The sequence below is a fragment of the Protopterus annectens genome, chromosome 9.part0 (assembly GCF_019279795.1).
Source record: "Protopterus annectens isolate FY-2018-M chromosome 9.part0, PAN1.0, whole genome shotgun sequence".
NCBI classification, from domain to species: domain Eukaryota; kingdom Metazoa; phylum Chordata; order Ceratodontiformes; family Protopteridae; genus Protopterus; species Protopterus annectens.
In genome coordinates this window covers 1,023,058,651-1,023,080,742 of record NC_056743.1, presented here as the reverse complement: position 1 = coordinate 1,023,080,742, position 22,092 = coordinate 1,023,058,651, and the positions used below count along the sequence as shown (strand labels likewise).

Genomic DNA, 22,092 nt, shown 5'->3' with positions numbered 1-22,092 from the left:
CCAATCACTTCTCCTAACATCCTTAGCAGCAACCTCCAAAATACCAAACCGGAAGGAATGGTCCTGGTTCAGGGAAATGTGTTTATAAAGGACATTATTTTCATCTTTCCTTGTAATACTATAAATATGTTCATAGATTCTCCTATTCAATTTTCTTTCCGTTTTCCCTATGTAGAAAAACCCACACACTTGACAAACAGCAAGATACACCAGTTCCGTGGTGGTACAAGAACCTGCACTAAAGTAAACAACAATATTGTAGGGTCCCAGTACAATTGATGGGGTATCTATCACAAATTTACAGCATTCATAACTGGACTATGTTAAAAGGGAATCCAGAACTTTTGACAGTTTTAGGGGATGAACCCTTTTTTACATATAGGGTCAATAGGAATTTGAAAAGCCTTGTGGAAAACCAGGTCTTAAAGAAAAAAAGGTAACACAAAGGGGACCAATTAAGTGTGGGGCTTGTGAATACTGTAAATTTGTGATGGATACCCCATCAATTGTACTGGGACCATACAATATTGTTGTTTGCTACTTTACTACTGCTGCACCACTGCACCATCCTTATGAGTTGGGTATCAGAATGATTTTCTTTCTATCTTGGCTACATGTTGATCAAACACCAGATTACGGTCTATATATGTTCCCAGATCACTGACTATTGCGTCAACTCTGAGGGATGTTTTATTCATGAAGTAATTATCTTGGGTGAATGCTTTCCCAAAGGGCACTAAAATGCATTTCTTTGCATTGAGTTTTAAATCTGTTGCCTTCGCACCAGTCATTTGTTTGTGTTAGACCCTCTTGTAGGATGTTGGTGTCATGGCGGGAATCTGTGACAGCTCCCAATTTACAGTCATCTGAAAACCTGGTGAGACAGAGGGCCTTTGACATTAGCCTCGACTCTTGAGACAAACAGGAGTGGGCCCAACACAGAGCTCCTGGGTACTTCTTTGGTAACCACTTTCTTGATGGAGGTGGTCTCTTCAATCCTGACTTCTTGGTTCATATCAGTGAGCCAACTGGCAATCCAGTGAGTTAGTTATGTAGGGATTTATGCCCATTTATGAGAGTTTGAAAGTACCAGAGTGGGGTATTATATCGAGCACTTTGGGTATGTCAAGGTAGGCAGAATGCCTCCTCATCCATAGCAATGATGATCCTCTTGAAGAAGTCTACCAGGTTAAGCAGGAAGACCTCCCTTAAAGCCAAACTTTGATGAGTAAAGTGTCTGTAGGTTATCAGTGTCCTTGTTGATCATTTCCATGATAATTCATTCTATGGCTTTGCATGTTCGACTTGTAAGACTGATGAGTCTGTAGTTCCCAGGGTCAGTTGATGGTCCACTCTTATGACGAGAGATTACCTGTTGTAGCCCTTGATTCACTTAGCACGTAACCTGTTTTGAGGATGTAGTTGAAGATTAACTCAAGTGGTCCTGCTAGATCATGTTTTAGGCTATTTACGAAGCAACTAGGGATATTGTTGGGGCCCACTGGACTAGTGTTTTTTGGCCTTAGCAAATGTCTCCAGGAACCTGTTTCCTGTTGACAGTTGGGGGATAAGCTGGAAGGGATTTTATGGGTGGGGATAGTGGTGAGTGAAGTTGGAGCTAAATTTATTAGCCGGTAGATTTATTGTCACCTGGTCACTGAAGATTGTGCCATTTACCATCAGTTCTGCACTCTGCTGAATATTATTTTTAAGATCCCTGACATAGCTGAAGGCCTTGTGGTCTGTCTTTATCCTGGGAGGCTACCCTGACCTGATAATTGGCCTTGTTGGACTTTATTAGACCTCTTAGTTTTTTGTTTAATTGAATTAAAGAGCACATCTCTATGAGAGCTGATCTTTCTAATTTTGGCCATGACTTTTTTCTTTTGATATATAGCCTGTTAAAGTAAGGATTTCGCCAGTGTGGTTTGTTTTTGGTATTAGATCTGGGCTTGCTTCTGGTAGGTAACAGCTTCAGTGCAGCTATTTACATGTTTGTAAAGGGTTTCTGTAAATTCTGCATAGGTAGCTTTGTTTTCATGGTTTGCTGTGCTACAAAAGTCCTGAGACAGAGAAATGGTCTACGAGGCATGGTCACAGCTGTTTAGGAAAAATAGTTGGAAGCCAGCTGGTCTTGTGAAGACCAGCTTTGTGAAGACCAGCTTTGTGAATCTGAAAATTGTAGGGCAGATTATCCAAAAAGATGCTTCATGAAATTGGAAATATACGCAGACTTTTTTTTTACCTTTATTCACAAGAAAAAAACCTTGCTTAAAAAAATCAACACAGTGGTCACTGATTTTCAGTGACACGGATGCAGCTAGCCAATATTATTCAGAAGTCACATGGTTTCTCTTCACAAAATCATATAAATTTGAAATTCTCTTTTCTTCTCCTGTACATTAAGTGAATTCCTAACCTTTGAAATGCAACACGCAGTTTGACAGAGTCCATTTGGTGAGACTCCAAAATGGTTTTCTTCTCCGACAGCCTTTGATTTTCTCCATTCATACTGGTCATTTCTTCAATAATATGACCTTAGAAAACTGCCGATAGACCAGGACAGTGTTTAAAATCTGTGTGCCAGCTAGGTCCTATACAACTGCTTAACTTCTACTTCATAAAGACATGTATACTGAGCCACACCCTTTTGAACTATGTGACCCTACAGTTCACTTCCCATCTGGTAGTGGATTCTGTTGTCTATTTCATTTTTTTGTAAAGAATTATGCCCCAGGATTATGCTTTGTGTTAGAACTTTAGTTCCACCACACCCGTCATACTGTTGCAGATCACATATTGCCCCTTTCCTTATTCTCCTCTAGAATTAATGTACACAGTCCCACACAGCCTAGGTCTTTCATAGCTCTCGCAATTTGTTTTATTCTCCTTGGGAAACTGATGCAGGTCCTGCTTCCTTGCCCATATGATCTCCAAAACTGGGTTCAGTATTCCAGATTTGGTCATGCAATGGCTCTGTCATGTGGGGGGCAGTATTCCAGATTTGGTCATGCAATGGCTCTGTCATGTGGGGGTCAATATTTCAAATTTGGTCATACAATAGCCCTGTCATGTGGGGGTGGGGCAGTATTTCAAATTTGGTCATACAATGGTCCCTGTCAAGTGTGGGGGGGTCAGTATTTTAAATTTGGTCATACAATGGCCCTGTAGTGTGCGTGTGTGTGTGTGTGTGTGTGTGGGGGCAGTATTTCAAATTTGGTCATACAATGGCCCTGTTAAGTGGGGGTCAGTATTTTAAATTTGTCATACAATGGCCCTGTTGTGTGGGGGGCAGTATTCCAAATTTAGTCATACAATAGCCCTGTCATGTGGGGGGGGGGCAGTATTCCAGATTTCCTCATACAATGGCCCAGCTATGTGGGGGGGTGCAGTATTCCAAATTTGGTCATACAATGGCCCAGTCATGTTGGGGGGTGCAGTATTCCAGATTTGGTCATACATTGGCCCTGTCATACACAGGTAGAGGAGGATGACAAACGTCACTTGACTCTACTTCCCTTATGATACAGCCAGTCATTCTACCTTCCTTACCTAGTGCTGTTTTGCATTGCCGGAGTATTAGTCCTGGATGTATCAATCAGCATCAAGTCTTTCTCTTGTCCTCTGTATTTGTGTGTCCTCTGACCTATAAGTTCAGCCATGATTAGTCCCCCAAAGTTCATCACCCTGCAGTTGATATCCAACACTATTTGCCCACTCTGTTAATCCCTGCTGGTCTCTAAAGTACAACCCACAAACATTCCTTGTGTGTTTTTTCATGTGCAGGGAAAATTTATGTTACACTTCAACTCAAGCCCAATGTCCGTCACAAATTTGTTGAACTGTAATGGTCCAAGTACAGCCCACCTGTAGCATTCCTATTACCACCTTTAGTACATAATATAGAAGATTATGAGAGGGCCACTGATCATAATGAATTTATTAATGTATTCAAGAAACAGATTCAATAAATTCACTTATATCCAAGTGCATGTAAACCTGCACGAAAAAACATGAAAAAAAATTTCCCTGGTGACTTCCTAAGCATTTGCCATCAACTTCTATAACTTCCCCCAACCAAAAAAAATAAAAAATAAAGAAAAAATGAAATTCCCCCAAAAAATAAACTCCCACAAAGTTGTCCAAGTTCAAATTTTCTTTTCCATCAGTGCCATTTGCACAGGTCTGTACAGAGCGCTTTCTTCATATGAAGCTGATCATCTGCTGTTGGCGCAGCAATCTGAGGTTAAAGTTAAAACTGTTGTCACCTGGGCACGAACTGCTGGGAATCCACTGCATAGCATTAAGTTTTCCCCACCAGTTCCTCAGAACAGTTGTTTTTTCCACCATCCCATAGGACTAGCCACATTGCATACAGTCGTGAAAACTAATGAAAGGTGACTTTTAAACTGATGGGGGCCACTTCACTCAAGCAGCATACTACATTTCATATTTTCAGAGTAGCTGACTGCACTTAGAATAAATTGATAATGCAGGTATTTGCTTGTGTAGTTTCTAAGTAACAGGTTACTGAAACTTGCTTTTCTGTCAGCATTTCCTTGCCGTAGTGTTTCCTTTTCACTGCCTTGCATTATTACATTTTTTTGCAGACCATAGAGGAGCTTGAAAATGAGATGCTGAATGGACAAAAGCTACAGGGACCTCAAACAGCTGCAGAAATCAATCGTATCCTAAAACGCAAAGGAATGGTAGACAAGTAAGTACGGCCTCACTACAGCCATTTCTAGTTTGCCCTTTCTTCTTACATTTGCCATGCACACCAAAATAAAGTAAACAAAGTAGGGGTTTGGAGGTCCTTCAGATTTTAAAAGCTCTTGAAATGATTTTTGGTGCTGTGGAGTGAGTATTTAGATGTACGCCAATCCAGTGCTGTAGAAAGTTACAATACATTTTTTTTCAAACGTGCTGGTACCTTCATACTTTTTTGTTAAAGTCTTTGCTTGTGCACATGTATTAGTGTGGAAGGCAGACGACAATTTATCTTGACAGTAATGTCATTTAGGGATCTAGTTTGAAAGCATTCTGTAAGTAATTATGGCTACTGGGAATTGCCCCTTGATAATCTCTGGTAAACATGCCCCATACTTAAGCATGACAGAATACAGTCCTAATGAACAGTCATTTAGAGAATACTGTTTAAATACCTCCATTGTCCTCTGCCTAGATCAGAGAAAGCTGAAAATTGATCAGTATGACAAGTCCTAATGCTTTGTTAGCGTTTAAATTTAGCTGACCACAAGCAGAAAGGTCTTACAAAATGTGTCTTATGCAAGCAAGTGCAAGGTAGCGCAGTCTGCACCATGCAACTGACATCCTGAGACATGCATGCTTCAAAAGTAGCAAGAACAAAATACAGGAGGACGACAGAGCACCAGCTGCTGTTAAACTTGTGTTCTACCCTGGCAAACAAATTTTAATAAATAAAATAAAATGTCATTTATAATTCCAAAATGGAAGCTATTAATGGCTGTGACTGAGATTGAAGAAAGTGAAGCCAAAATAAGGCAAATACATGTGATACTGAAGAACACACTGGCAAAGCAGGGAGGGGGACCAGTTGCTTTATCCTTCTCAAGTCAATACATTTTTTTTTTAAGATGTCCCTATCATACTTCTGTTTTGCTGATAGGTGGCTTTTTAGAAGCCACACATGCTGGTAGGTGACTTTTTAGAGGCCACACAAACTTCTGTGACCTTTTGTAGATGATAGTAAACTTTGGTAGATACCAGAGTTCTTGTTTTTTGGGAAGAGGGGGCTTGCACATCATTGCCTGACCTTCAGACTTCCAGTATCCTTGGCTATACTCAATTTTCACACTCTCCTCAAGGCGTAGTGATTCTTCCAGTAAGTCAGAGAGGACTGTCACATTGTGGAGGACCTTTCCAAAGAATTCCTGATCGCTCAGGAGTTGCATTGTAATTTGAAGAGTTCTGAGTCTGTTTTAGGCAGTGTAGTAGTCAGGAGCAAGCATCCAGCTAGAATAGTTGGATGGGCAAGAGCAAAGCCTGTACCATTTCTACAAGTGGTTACACTCACATTGGGTAGCACAGCAACAGACACTGATCAGGCAATGAGATGGATGCCAGAAACAACAGGGGAGACGTTCAACAAATGGTGAAAAAGGATACCGTGTTCATACGCCAGAGTGCGTCAGCAAAAAGGCCGCAGTGCATCTGTCAAAGTCTTAGACAAATATAACAAGAACCTGATGGTGGGTTCACCCACAGCCTGTACTGATTTTTTTTTTTTTTTTGTGTGTGTGCGCATTGCTCTGCTTTCCTACCTGTATGAGGAAGCATACTTCTGTCTTGTGGGCACTTTGAACACCAATATTAATTTATCAGCAGTACCAGCTGGTAGTAGTCTATTTCTGATACAGTATGTGAAATGGGATATAGCAGCTTCACTGGTAAAAGGCACTAAATTCTTTCAAAGGCTGAAGATGGTGCTGTGGCCGATATCTGGCAAAACCCAATAAAAACACTACAGTATATCCATGCCTATTAGGTGTGCTGCAGTAATGCAGTTCTTGTGAGTTGAGCCCGGCATCGCTAAGGCAGTGTTAACTTGAACAAAAAGTTAGGTCCAAGGAGCAAAAGTAGGGAGAATGGAAAAATCTTGGCAGCAAGCAGTGTGTCTTGAGATGGAAAGTTAATGTTGAACACAATTCAAACACTATTTTCATGATAGGTACACAGTTCTTGTTTCTGTTATACGTCTTCATTTATTTAAGCATGTTTTGTAAGACCATGTAAGGAATGTTTTTTCTGATTAAATGCAGTATTAGAGATTGCTACAAATATTACAGCAGCATTCAAAAGGAAGTATCCCTAGGAAAGTTTCATATTAAAAAAATAAGCCAAACAGAAACCAGCAGTGTGAATCTCTGTTCTCTCCATCCCTTGAATAAAAAGGGACTTCCCCAGAGGTCTCAGTGGTATTGCTCACCAAGCCCCTATATGCATTTTAGCAATGCCGGCCTTGCAAGCAGCTTCATTTGTTGATTACCTGGCAGCCCAGTGGCTTCACAAATCACCACCTCCATCCCTGCTGGTAGTAAAAGTTAGGAATGATGATAATCCAGTCTCTGCAGTCACTTGCTAATAGACGGTTAATGAATGAGAACACAAACTCTTTGATAAGTGGTGCTTCATTTAGCTTCACTTCAAGATGGACCATGATGGTGATCAAGGGACAGTGCTAGACTTGATCACTTCCAGTATGGGTGGTGCATCAAGTTAACAGTAGCCTGTGGAGGGGCTCGGCTTTTAGGCAAGAAAGTAAACATTTTAGTCCTACTGAAAAAATGAGAGTAAGGCATTCTGCTCTTACAAGAGGTTATTTTTTATTATATGGCACTATCTATAAATGAGTGAACAGGGCAGTTCATTTCCTTAAGGCTTGGCATTTACCTAGAGGGTGGAGAATCTAAGTCCATCATAGCTGGACTACAGAGTAAAGGACAGATAAGCAAGAGAGAAAGTCTGACCCAAATATTCACATTGAGCTTTGAGAGAGGAAAGGGCGTATTAACTGATGCAAGGGTAGGAAACTTTCTTTGAGCAGTGTGCCAAAAATGATGACTTTTGATTTTGCAAGCTGTTCGAATGTAGACAGACAAATGACAAACTGTGCCAAGGGAGGGTGGAGAAATTCTTGAAATACTTGGATATGCCCATGCATTTTAAATACATTAACTGATTTGACAGTAGTTAGTCAGGAAATCTGCTGAAGTTTGAAAAACAGAAATCTTGTCAGAAAGGTTTGAAAACAAAGTCTTGTCACTGACCAATATATTTTCCTGTGGCTTCCAGTACAGTGCCAAGCAAAATGTCCTCTAGTTCCACTCTGTCACTGGTGTCAAGGGTTGCCTTATTGAATTAAGGTAAAGGTAATACACTGGGATAAGGGTACCATGTGAAAGAAGTCCACTAAACATGCACAGGATTCCAAGCACCTTACAAGATACAGTAACTGGTGCCATAAGGTACTATTTTTTGATGCCTTGATAGTTTATATTGCAAGTAGTAAGGACAGCCGGGTGCCTACATGCCTCCCCATTGGGAGTTTTACCATTTGATGAATGGTAACTGCAGGTGTACTAGCTTCCTGATCCCAGTTTGCTGAACACACAGTTCCCAGGACTTTTTTTTTTTTTTTTTTTTTTTTTTACTTATCTGTACTGCAAGACTGCAGTTTTGTGAGGCATTTTTTCACCCATTTGAGGGGATTTTTCTCTGTAGATGTGTAGTATAAATAAGGGTGTGTGGAGCAAAGCTCCAACATTGGGGGGGGGGCAGTTGCAGGGGGCTTACATCTGCAAAACACTTCACAGCATATTACACTGACACAGTTGTATGCTTTGTTCTCAGAAAGGTTTGGCTTGCCCAGTTTCCTAGCAGAGGTTATGTCTCTGGTTTTCAGAGTGGATCCTCTCATCATCAAACACGGGTGCACGAGCCTAATCCATAGATGTCTATACGTGACAGTGTCACATGACTGGATATTTCTGATGAGACATGGCAAATCCAAACGAGCTGTGGCAGCTGCTGGATTTCACCCATCTCATTTACACATCTAGCCTTGTGATCAGATGATTGCTAATTAAAAAAAAAAATGGGCACGTACCCACCACTAGCTATCCTTCCCAAGGGGCAGTAACAACACCTCCTACTATACAGTAAACTTTCAGGAAAGCCAAGAGTTAAAAGAGCAGCATTTCCATGCCTTCTAACAGAATGATAGGAGATAAAAATGAATTACTTAGCGATGTTCCATATGTTGTATATTGTCATGTGCATGGTACAGTGAAGTGACTATAATTGTGTGATTGTCCAATCGTTCAGTTAATTTTACATCACGTGTAGCAGTTAAATATGTAAACATCTATGTAATTTGTCTGGGTGCATTTTAGTGTCTCTGTAATGTTAAGTATTTACCTTTTGGGGCATTCCTGGTGAGCTCTTTCTGATAACCCTCGGAAGAAACACATGAATAAAAGTGTCCTGCTGCCCACAGCCAGACTGACCAGCCATTAAGCAGCCCTGGACCAAGTATAGATGGTAGTCGAGTCAAACAAGGCATTATGACAGATAAGGGTAGCATCCACTGATGGATGTGACAGGGGAAGGACTACTAATGGATGTAATGGGCAGAGTAAGAGCAGATGCAAAGACAAAAAATCATCAGGTTACAAACAACAAAGGAACAATGCTTAAGGAAAATGGTTGTTCTAAAGGAGTAGAGTTCACATTTCAGGTGACAGTCTTATGCGAATGTACAGTGTACACAAGCTCTGTGAAATGTTTTAGCCCCTCAGTGAGAGTCAAACATGGCTGTGGGGTGGAGGGACAGCTGAGTAGGAATGAACAGGAAGAATATTGTTACTGTACATCTGCTGTCTGAATGACTGGGAATATGGGGGGTGGGGGACAGGGAACACAAAGATGACTGGTTATCAAACACTGGTACCATATAAACACAACTACCAATGGAGAATCAGCAGTAGAAACTATTGAAAGTGGACAAGATCAGCATCCGGCAACTAATGGTAAGATACCTTTCACTTCAGTTCATGGAGTTAGAAGCAGGTGACAGTTTATGATCATTTGTGCTGCTGCTGCTGCTGTGTATGTATCCATATAAGAGATCCCAAGGGACCACAAGACCAAAACATGGGAAAGGGAGGCAGAGAAGTAAAATAGGAGAAAATGACAGGGCGGATACTAGGCCTAGTCCTTTAGAGCAGAAGTGAGTCCTGCTGTAAACCACATAGTAACCGTGAAGGGGAGAGCAGTCATGTTTAGCCTCAGAGGTTCCCAGCATGTCAGGACACCTAACATAAGGGTCTGGTCATGGTACTGGTGTTCTCACAACAGTACTGCATTAAATGAGGACCGCGCTTATCTGTTGCAAGGAACGAGAAAGCAAAAGGAGAAGTATGGCGAAGTATCACGTAGTAAGAAAAGTGCAAACCAAGAGAGCAACTCTGCTTAGCAGCTGGAAATCGTTCCACGTGTCACAGATCAGTAGGACCAGCCTATGTAATGACACCAGATTGGTTTAATAATGTTTTCAGAAATGGTATTCTTGTTGGAAATACTGTTATAATGCAGGACTAGAAAAGCAGGGCCAGTGTTATGTAGCATGTCTTGGAACACAGTGCCATCTTTTCTGGTGGAAGATGTTATAGTTTAGAGTTAACAAATGGTGATGTCTGACATAGTAAGAGATGTACAAGTGCAACAGTTTACAGAATGGGAATGGTGTCATGGGATATAATGGACACAAGGGTTTACTGGGTAATGAAGCATTTAAGGCATTGTTGAATGCTTAGCACAGTACAAGGGTAGGGGAGGGGAGTGCAGGTTACAGTGAAGCAGGAAATTGCTGCATTTCCTCAGTGTGTACATTTCTGCCTTAAATAGAAGAAGTTGTAGCAGAAAAATAAATGGACGTGATATACGCTTTTAAATTCAGTGTTATACAGCTGTTCACATAATTATGGACTGTGCAAGGCAAATGGACTGTGTGACCACTTACACCTTGCCAGTACCCACCCCTTATACCTTACCTCCTTTTTCAAGGAGCACTCGGACAGTCATACCACAGCTGAAGTACGTTTACCCACACAGTTGTCAGATTCCTTCTTAAAGGAATATAGTGTCACATTGCTTCATCTGGAGAGGAAGTTTGCAAAGAAAGGACAGTCCGTGTGACAAATCTGTCTCCACCATGATTTCTTTATTTGCTGAAGCAGGTTCACATCTCTGGTTCTAGCCTAGTACACATCCCCAGCCAGTATGCTGAATGCTGTGCACCTTTCTCTGCAGCATTGCAGCAGAGTTAACTGCTTCTTCAGGGTGGGTGCAAAGATTTTGGTCACTCAATTCCACCATTCCCCATCTTGCTTCTTCAGCATCTGAACCAGTAATCAAAATTCCAGTAATTTAGGTCAGTCTAGTCTTTACCTCTTTATGCCACAAAGCTGGGTTTAATCATTTCTACTTCTCACATATAAATGAGATATCTTGTTGCATTCATATTACCTCAGATGGAAGGCTTGATTCAAGAAAATATCTCTGTGTCTGAGCACTAGACAGAGCTGCAGAATAAGATGAATGTAAATTATGGCTCTGGGTTGGCCTTTTGTTACAGTAAAACAAGAAATCATGGTGACCAATCTAGACAACAAAAAGGGAGGGGAATGGGGTCAACTGCCATAATATAATAATTTAATTGTATTAATATATTATGGTAAATGTGTATAACATTGGAGAATAAAGCAGCTCTGGAAAAAAAAGTGATTCAGAAGTCCATTACATCCATTAGCATTCATTCCCTCATCACATCCATCAGTGGATGCAGAACCCTCTGCCTATTTCAGAGTGCTGCACTATGCTACAAAGTGGCACAGCACAACAGTGCCTCACTAAACTGCCAGCCCCCCACCCCAACTAACATGTCAGCCAGCAGACATGTAAATGGGTACAGTGAGCTGAGATGCTCAGTGTATAGCCAGGTAAGTTTTGTTATAAATTAAAATGGAACACAGGAAGGAAAAGCAGGCCATAAGTAGTAGTGGCATAAGGCAAATACATCAACAAGTGCTGTGCGTTTTGTCATGTACTTTGTACACACAGTGGTCATCAGCATCTTCATTGTCTTGGCATGCAATGTTGAGATGTAAATGTTGCCCAGATTTGCTGACCTTTTACTTAAAGTTGCTTAATTGGACCACTGAAGTCACAAACAGGTTGTGGGCACTGCATGCTTTTGCATTTATCTCACCTAGTTTTTGATAGTTGCCTGTTTTACCTTGCATTTGGCTGCAGTATGGTGTTTTTTGGAAAAGCAACCAGCTGAGGAGGAAAAAAGGGCCTCTGATCTGCTGCAAAAAGCTTAAACTAGACAGATAAGCTAGCTGCTTGCTACAGATACAGCTAGTAACCTCTCCCCCATACAGCTAGCTCCTTGCTACAGATACAGCTAGTAACCACACCACACAGCTAGCTCTCTGCTAGAGATACACAGCTAGTAACACCCCCCCTTCAACACATACACAGCTAGCTCCTTACTACAGATATAGTTAGTATACCCCACACCAGGGTCGGCCTTAGGTCAAGTTGTGCCCTAAGGCAAAAAGGCTCCATATCACCTGGTGCCCCCATCCTGGTCTATTTACACCATCCAGTTTAATGGAAAAGCACCCCTGCTAGAGTGGCACCCTAGGTGCCTTTTTTAGGCAAGGTTCAAATGACAAAACCACCGTAACAGGTACAAGCATGCAAATTCTGAAGGTAATGCTAGAAGTCTAAACCTCAAAATGCACGCTGTCGAGGCACTCCTAAAAATGGAGAACATCGATATCTGTGCAGTAACTGAGACCTGGTTAAGGCTCCAGAGAGCATCCCTGCAATACCAGGCTACAACTCTTACCACAATTTTCAGCCACCAAACCAGGACCGAAACACCAAAGGTGGAGGAGTGTCCATATTCACCAAGGATATTCACACCACCAGGCTAGTTGCCCAACACAATGCATCTGAAATTCTCCAGATGTATACTGAAAAATATTAAAATACAACCAAACAACCTAATTCTGGGTGATTCCAACTACCCTGCCATTAACTGAGAAAACTACTCATGTACCAACACCTTTACCCAACGGTTCTTGGAATTCATAAATTTCAACGCCCTGGATCAACTAATCCATAGTCCCACCAGGGGGTCCAATATCCTAGACCTGGTCATTACCAACATGGGAAAATTGATGCTCCACACCTATGGTCACCCCCTCGTTGGTCAGGTCTGACCATACGCTAATCACCCTTAACATCCACATCCCACCCCCAAGTAGGGAAACCTCCATAAAAAACTTCTCCAAAGCCAACTTCATGCTACTCAAGTCAGAAGTGACAAACTTCATGACACCCATGCAGACGGGAACTAAAAGTTCGACTGCTGAATCCTACACTAAGGCACTGTACGAGCACATCCACTCATGCATGAATCATGCCATCCCAAATAGAACCAAGATACTCTCTTCCAAAAAAAGAAAGCTAATCTGGTGGTCCCCTGCCATAAACAAACTTTACAACAAAAGGAAAAAACTGTTGCAGAAAAGAGGAAAATCCCAGGATGCAAAAAAAATCCCTTACCAGCCTCAGTAAAAAGCTGAGATCCCTCATAAAATCCTCCAAAGCTAGGTATGAAAATAAAATTGCCAAAGATTCCAAAGAAAACCACAAGGCATTCTATAAATATGTCAAGAATCTAAATAGCGATGCTCAGATCTGCTCTGAGCTACAACAGAATGGCATTAAATATACTGATCCCAAGGATATTGCTAATATCCTGGCAGATCAATTCAATGCCAACTTCACCCCCCCCCTCACCCCCTAAACAGCCCATCTCAATACCGGAAGATTGCCAAATTCTGGTAATAATGGCCACACAGGTAAAAAAATGCTCTCTCCAAAGCTAAGAATACAGCAACCATGGGACCAGATGATATCCCGGGCTGTGTACTACATGAACTACAGAATGAACTGGTACCTCACGCAAGTGTCATGTTTAATCATAGTCTCACCTCAGGCTTTGTGCTCACTGAGTGCCGCACAGCTACAGTTATCTACTCCACAAGGGGGGATCCACCTTGGATCCCGGGAACAGCCGCCCCCCATCAGTCTGATGAGCCTGATCTGCAAGGCCATGGAACGTATTATCATGGAACTTATAAAAAATACATTGGCAACCTTCAAACACTGGACCCCACGCAGTTTGGGTTCGTGAAGGGCCGATCTTGTCTCCTGAACCTGATTGACTTCTTTGAATCAGTCCCCAGAGCAGTGGATGAGGGTAAGGCAGTCCAAACAGCCTATCTGGACCTCGCCAAGGCCTTTGACACTATCCCCCACTCTGGAATCATAGATCGACTTACTAAGCTGGGCATTAATCCCTACGTCACTCATTAGGTTGCCAACTGGCTTACTGACAGAACCCACACTGTAAAAGTAGCCGATTCCAAATCCAGACAAGTGACAAGTGGAGTACCTCAGGGTTCAGTCCTGGGACTGCTCACTCTTGTTTGGCATCTACTTCTCTGAAGTACAGGCCAACACTAAGGGACTCTGGCTAACAAAGTTCGCAGATGACTGCAAACTGGGAGCCATTACTGAATCCCAAAATGATGTGGATACTCTACAAAAGGGCCTTAGAGAAACAGATGCTTGGTGCCAGAGCCATTGGCTCAAGCTCAGTGCCAAGAAATGTATTGTTATCCCCTTTGGGAAAAAAACATGTACCTGAAAATTATCACGTAGTTGGCAGTACACTAAACACCGAAAGTGTGATAAGAGACTTGGGGACACAGGTGGGCAGTGGTCTCATCTTCAATAACCACAGTGCCACAACAGTCAGGAAACCCTTCTATGTGGCACACCTTATCACTAAGGGCTTTTTATCCAGAAAAAAGGAGGTCATTGTCCCACTGTACTCATCCCTCAGTAGACCCATTATAGAATGCAATGCCCCATTTGGTATGTACTTCTCAAGACATCTGCAACAACTGGAAAGGCCGCAGAAATACCTCACTAAAAGAATCACAGGCCTAAAGCAGATGCACTATGCTGACCGCCTTAAACTCCAGCTATACTCTGTCGCATATCGTCTACTCAAGAGGCGATCTCTGCTTAACATACAAGGCCATGTCAAACCCAGAGCTGTTGGACATGCTACACTTAAAGAAATCCCAATCCCTCAAAGCCACATGCTCCAGGGATCTAAACCTTGTCATCACAATAAACAAAACATGCCGGAGGGATAGGTTCCTGACCCAGAGACTCCACAGACTCGAACAGACCGCCTCTTTGGCCCTCTTCAAAAGGAACCTTGACGATTGGATGGGAGAAAGGATCACATCAGTTGCCCTGCTAGACTGGGATCCAGGGAAGTAAATAGTGTGGGAAGAAATAGCCAGGGAATTGTTATGGCTAGGCTTGTATAGTCCCTATGGCCGATAGTCTAGTACCAACCTATGCCTAAGGCTGGCTGTACCCACCACAGAGTTCCATGTTACAGATACAATAACCCCCCCCCTCTCCACACACACAGTTACAATGTCAACTGTACTTCCAACAGATTGGCATGCTTGACGCGGTGGTGCAGCGGTAGCGTTGTTGCCTCACAGCAAGAGGTTCTCCCGTTCGATTCTCGGCTTGGGTTGGGAGTGCCTTCTGTGTGGAGTCTGTATGTCCTCCCCACGGTCGAGTGGGCATTCGAAAGATGTGTCGAATGGGCATGCCTTCGTTGAAGGTTGAGTGTCGGGCTGGCAACTCAACACCATAAAAAACAACCGACAGTCATTAGTGGACCGGAGTTCCGCTGTGGCGACCCCTAACCGGGAAAAGCCGAAAGACAAACAGCAACAACAACAACTTCCAACAAATTGGCAACTTGGCTTCATTGCTAACATTCCTCCCAGCTTGCACCTCTGGCACCCTCCCCTAGCTATGGTCATGTGTATCCTAATTAAAAAAATATTATGAATACACTTCAGAAAAACCTTTCTTGGCCAAACCTGAAAACAGAGTTCCTGATTATTACTGCAACATTGTCTTTTTATTCATTTCTTAACTATGTAGATGGGCTGGGTTACAGAGACCTTTCTTTGTTATAACATAGGCCAGTCAACATATCACAGATGAAAACACATCATATTCATATACTTTTTAGGTTTTAAGTACTTTATCCAGTATGCATGCAAGTTAATAAAGGTGCATTGAGCCACATGCTCAAACAGTGTTGTCAGTTCATTACCCCCAGAGAGAGAGAGAGAGAGAGAGAGAGAGAGAGAGAAAGTAAACAACTAAAATATGACAGATATTTCAAAGACTAAGTAAGCAAAATAAGTAAGACATCTCCTTTGGTCAGAATACTGTATTGTATAACATTTTCATCTTTTATTTCTAGATTCCCCTTGTTCACAGCAGTGTACCAGATCTGTTATGAAGGTCATCCAGTGAGAGAATTCATTACATGTCTCCAGAACCACCCTGAACATTTGTAAATGGAATCATGCATGGATTCAATTTAATGCTATTAGATGGAGCCACTTTGAAGATGCAGAACCAGCTGGCCTAAGATGGAGACTGTGTGCGTGTGTATGTATGTGTGTGTGTGGGAGGTACCTCCCTGTTTAGTCCAGCATTACCACTAAAGCAGCAATTACAAGTCAGCATTTCAGCACTTCTACATGGAAACACAAAGCAAGGATAGCGAACACATTTGATGAGCTGCTACAGCCCACAGCTGCTAGTGAACACAAGATAGTTCTTATTTTGCATCGTTTTAAAAATCTGTTGCACTGTGAAGACAATCAAGGGAAAATGTTAATTTCTACCACTCATGACTGTCTGATGTAATTATCTGGGTTGTGTAGTACCCCAGGAATGAGAGAACTTATTGTACAATGTCAGTCTGCAACACACAGGAAACCTTCAGCACCTAGAAAACCCCCCTCCCGTTCCTAATCGACGAATGACTCTGCGTGCTTCAGCCTCACAAAGCGTGTGGTATGAATACAAAGCAGCTCTAATAAGTCAGCCTTATTTTGGACTTCAACTTCACACTACTGGAATTCAAATCATTGTGATGCAAAGTGCCATTTTAACCTCTTCAGTTAATTTTCCACCACCTATGCATTTGAACTATTCACTGCTACATATGGATGGCCTCTCATCCAAGCAGGCAGAATGCTATTAGCAAATGGTTTCTTGTGGCAGGTGTTTAAACAAGTTATTGTACAATGAAAATGTAAAGTTGTAGTTAACTTTTCTGCAGCCCAGCAACAGCTAAAGCAATTATTTTAATCCTGATAGAAACACAAGGCTGACTTCAGCAAAGTTGTCTGTTTTGTCAAAAATCTTTGTGGTTTATACACTGAAATAAGAGGGCTATGTTTTTCAGTCTAAAGCTTTTATTGACTGTAGTATCATGCTTAATGAACTTTCAGTGATCTGAAGTCCTAAAAGTGTTTCAGTTTTTCAAACAATTCATTAGCATTGCAACAATATGCAATATCCTGATTGTCCTGTTTACTGTAAAGCCCAGCCTCAGCTGTCTTACTTAGTGCAACAAGCTACTTCATTCACATATGGTGCTGGCCTTCTATACAGAACGGAAACTAATATTACATGAGCCATTTGATGTAAAACTTAAATGAATTATCTCACTTTGAGTAAAATAGTTTATTCTGACTAGCAAGATTAAAATGGAAGAGATGCATGGCACAATTTCCTCCTCTGCAGAGATTATTTAAAGTAGATCTTGCTAGCAGATGGACATATCTGCACAGTGAAACACAAACAGTAAATCGATGGTTAATGTGCAGACATTAAGTGAAATACCTAATGAATCAAAAACTAGCTTTCTTTATAAAGGATAGGGTCTCTAAAGCACTGGATGACATTTTGAAGTGTACAGGTAGGGTCTGACACTTCCTGTGATCAAGAGGACGTGCATTTTTTGGCCTTATGTTGTATTCTCAAACGACATGTAATCTTTTAATACATACTTTCCTGTTAATAACTCTTTTTCCTAATTTTACTGACAATGTTCAGAGTGTGCTAAATAATTATTTGTTAGGCAGAATGCAAAACTAAGTGTTGCGCAACCGGTATGTTACTGTTTTGAGTACATGCAAACAGTGGACTGTGTTGTGCAGAATGGCTTTAGTAACAAAAGTACTTCATGGGAAATGTTCTTAGAAAATTAGCAGTTTGGGTGTGTCATAACTAAACAGAATGCTTACTCAATAGCAATTTTAAAGGCAAATTTCAGAAATTTAAAAATATTTATAAAATATTGCTAGGTCCCTTTAAAGACTTAAATCAGACCTCAGGGAAGAAGTCTGTGATTCAAAAAGTACTGTTACCATTTTACAAGCCCAGTGCAAAGGGGACAGCATTTTTAGTTGAGAGGTTAGTGCGATTTATTAGTCTTTAAAGCTTCATACGTTAATTTGTTTGAGTTCACATGTGCCAAAACAGAATTTGATTACACTGTATGTACCAGTATTAACCGCATGTTTTATGATGAACGTGTTACGTACCACACTGTTAACAGCATAGCCATATCTCTGCCTTAATATGTGCCTTTGGTCCACTACCGTATCACATCAGTCAGATATATTGCCGCAAGTTATGGGTTTTAAAAGGTGGTTTCTACATCATTTACAATATCATGTAACAAATGGCCCTGTTTATGACATGAAGTACCACTGGTGTGCCAATTTTTTTTCTCTCAAAAATGCTGTGTCTTACACCAGCAGTGGACAGCTATCTTGGGCTAAACCTTTCCACCTCACTCCCTCAGTCACAGCACATCATAAGAAGCACTGCAAGTAACAAAGGAAACCATGCAGGCTCATCTGTCTACATTTCTGCTGAGAGGCAGATGTGCACTAAGTCAGCATCTAGCTGCCTTCTGAACTGCAGAGCTCTGGGACATGTTGTACTATGTCAACACTGAGGGGCCTCATATGTACCAAACTACTTGACTCCCCTGCCCCAAAGAACCAAAATAGTAATTACAGATGCAGTCCTTTCAGCCTTCCCTCACCTCCCAGCTATGTTGTGATCTTCAGCGTGGTCAAACCCAGCCAGCAGTGTGTGGAGAAATCAAATGGTCTTTTTATCAAGACATAATATGCTACCTGTATTTTATAACAAACAAGTATTGGCAGTGCTTACAGGAATGCTGCATTTATCTAGACATATAAACTTGATACATGGATCATTAATAATCCATCTGAGTCTCGGCTGTCACATTTCCAGATAAAACCTACAGATTCCTACTCATTAAAATGCATCTTCATCCTCTTCAGCTACTTTCCTAACTAACATTTTATGATGCTCTCTCTTCATTATGTACAGCAACACTGTTGATAAACATTTTATGTAAAACATCTCACCATCCATCCATTATGTCCCTATCAATGCCAGCCATATTCTGAACTTCTGTTAAGTACAATTTTTCATATTCCGAACTTCCATTAAATATAATTCCATTTCTTTTTCTAATGTTGACTTGTTCTCCAAGGCATGGGTCAGAGGTCTCAAAGCCCCTCTATGTGCAGGAGGTGTAGTTATCTGCCCCATCTGTATGTTGATGTCCTTTCTACTTTTCTCCCATATTCTTGGAGTATGGCAACTGAGGGCACACTCATGTTAGTACCTAATGCCTAGCATTCATGCAGTTTATAAATAGCGCAATCATCAAGTTGCGATTCTTGCCACTACCACATTCTGTAGTGAAGCTCACATGCAAACAAACCTAAGTAAAGAAAATTACAGAATGCATTATGTAACATAACCATATCGCAAGGTATCACTGGAGGCCGAATGCAGGCATTATTCAAAGGGGATAAAAACTTACTTTACAACCATTGACACTGTAGACCCTCAGGAAGGCAAGTTCCTCACCTTGCTGGTGGGCTTCACAGTTTCTCTCTTAGCCACATACCATATACTGGACTCACAGTTAAAAGGCTTTACATAAACCTTTTGAGCTTGAGTCACTTCATAGCCATGCACAGCTGGATTTCCAGCAGGTTCTTCAGCACAGAATTTGAGAGCTGGGTATTGTTGGCACAGGACCTGGCATTCTGTGCTGCCTCACTTGACCTACAGTCCTCGAACAGTAGTAGTTCCACACCACTGCCTGCCTACAGGGAGAGAGTAATTAATTCTTCAGTTGGATCCTTGTCTTTACATGGTCACTGCTTTACCTGGAAGCCGAAGTACCCATCTACTCTAATTTGTCAATACTAGTGCAACCCTAGCAGTATTATTTGGAGCATTTACTCCCTCTGATCCAGGAAGACCTCCTGGATGTTTCTGATGCTAACTCTTTGGAACCATACTCCCTCCAAACCCCCCACCTTACAAGGTCTGAGCATTTTCACTATGGAACTCTCTGCCTACGCCTTACAGACAAAGCTGCACACATGCCAATGTAGAGAACATGGATCTTTTCACTCACTGCACCATTAACAGCTACAGATCCAGTCACTCTTTTCAATACTTTTCTTACAAAACACTGTTACAACAGCACCTAAACTTGTCCCCCCAAGCTGAATGACAAAATGTTTACTAGTGTGCATATATCTTTTCTTTTAAGTGGTGCTGAAAATGACTTTCTTCCCGATTCCCCATCATCGTTAGTGGTACAATGTGACATGGACATCTGTTGGGTGACATGAATGTATACATTATTTGAGGTTCTGTTTAAAAGCCAACATGCCTTGCATATCTTGTATGGCATAACAAAGCCTTTCATTATCAGTTTTATTCAGTGTGCATTAGATTACAAGCACTGCCAAGCCTGGTGGTATCATTGCTTGTTGTTTATGGCTAGTGGTGAGCTGCTCTAATAGCCTGTTGCCTTTTAAAATCTGGATAAAGCATTAGAAAAAAAAAAAAAACACAATCTCTATTAATTGCTGATTTCCACCAGTTTTAATCAGTTTCATATTTTAATGTGAACGTTTTTAATTTTTGTATGAAAAGATACATTTTACTGAAGTACACTGTGAAATTGTTATTCTTACATGTGATAGTCTTTAAAGAGCCCAGTGTAGAAAAAATTAAATCTTTTTCAGTACACATTTTGTCTCTTCCGTTTTATTTTAATGTTTAAAGAGTGAAGGGTACTCGCATACAACACAATGTAGAGTAATCAACACAAGATATTTGCACCGATGCAGGATTGTAAGAAACTAGAAGTGTTTTGTACAATGTCTTACTACAGTTGTACAGCAACTGAATCAACTGTGACGAGTTTTACTCACTTAAAACTTTAAATAACCAGCGCTAACATTTTTAGACATACTTTTGTATTAATGTGCAGATTTTTTTTTAAACCCAGGATTAATCAGCTTTGTTCTGCTGTCTTTTTCCCCTTGATACTTGCCCCTTGGTAAATTCAGTGAGTTTCTGAAATGATTTTCGCTGAATTAGGGTCGATGATCCAGTGTTCGCTGCAATGTAATTGCAATGAACTACTATAGCCCCCTTTTGTAGAAGGACTGGAATTTTACTTCTACCCGTTGTTAATTCTGAAGGTGACTGATTTCATCACATTATGGACCTCGATTTCAGCCAGCACATTTAATACAGGTGATGGTAGCCGATGACCCTTCAACATCTTTGGTCTGGAGGGTGTTACTGGACAGATAACTTTTGGCATTTCAGTGGCTAATGTCCAGACAGGAAGATCCTCTGATTAACTGTGTAATTTAAGTTTGAGCACAGATTATTTCATTTAATTAGAGTACAGCACTCCTCTGAATGGACCTTTTTCAGGCTTAACCTGGGGAATACATATTATAAATCAAGAGAAACTGAACATTAATAATAGATGGCAAATACAAGGTAAAATAAAATGCAAACGAGTCACATCCTTACATTTGTGTATGCAGTAAGTTTGTACTGTTGCATCAATTGAGATCAACAAAATAAGTGAAGGAGTAAACAGAATTGAACTAATGTCAAGAACATTGAATAATAAATTTAAATTGTTGATGAATTCTCTGTACAGAATTATCTTTAGTATGTGAAAGTGCAGAGTCAGAGCACCAGACGTGAGGGGGAGATGGATAAAGGAGAAAGGTGTTTTTTTTTTTTTTTTTTTTTAAGTGCTGTCTTTTTTAGATTTTTTTAGGTTGGTGAATCAGTATACTCCCATGAGCACAAAGGCTGTTTATACAACTTCCCCATTTGGGTAGCATTTATAGTGATTGCTTGAAAAGGTGGTTTCTCAATTTATCTCCATTTTTTTAAATGAGAGTATGGCTGTCCTTTGGTGAGGAATACTCCCACACACTTTGTGTTAAGTCTATGGTGCCTACGGGATTGGTCTGGACACTGTTAAAGAACTGAGACTAAGGCTAAGGTGTTTTTCATAAAGTCTGCTTGCAAAGTAAGGGAAGTCTCCATGTTAGTGAGCATTTTCTGTGGAATGGGTAACCATTTAGCCTTTTGTAGGGTAACATCCTTCCTTAGATCACT

General features: G+C 41.1%; 1 protein-coding gene across 1 annotated transcript in view; it reads left to right on the top strand.

Annotated features, from left to right (window-relative positions):
* GPD1 (glycerol-3-phosphate dehydrogenase 1) overlaps positions 1–20,688 on the top strand; it is a 461,017-nt gene extending 440,329 nt beyond the window's left edge. The window contains exons 7-8 of the mRNA XM_044083817.1: positions 4,611–4,717; positions 15,995–20,688. Coding sequence (XP_043939752.1) covers positions 4,611–4,717; positions 15,995–16,091 — 204 coding nt within the window. The 3' untranslated portion in view covers positions 16,092–20,688. The remainder of the gene's footprint in view (positions 1–4,610; positions 4,718–15,994) is intronic.
* Positions 20,689–22,092: the final 1,404 nt, after the last annotated feature.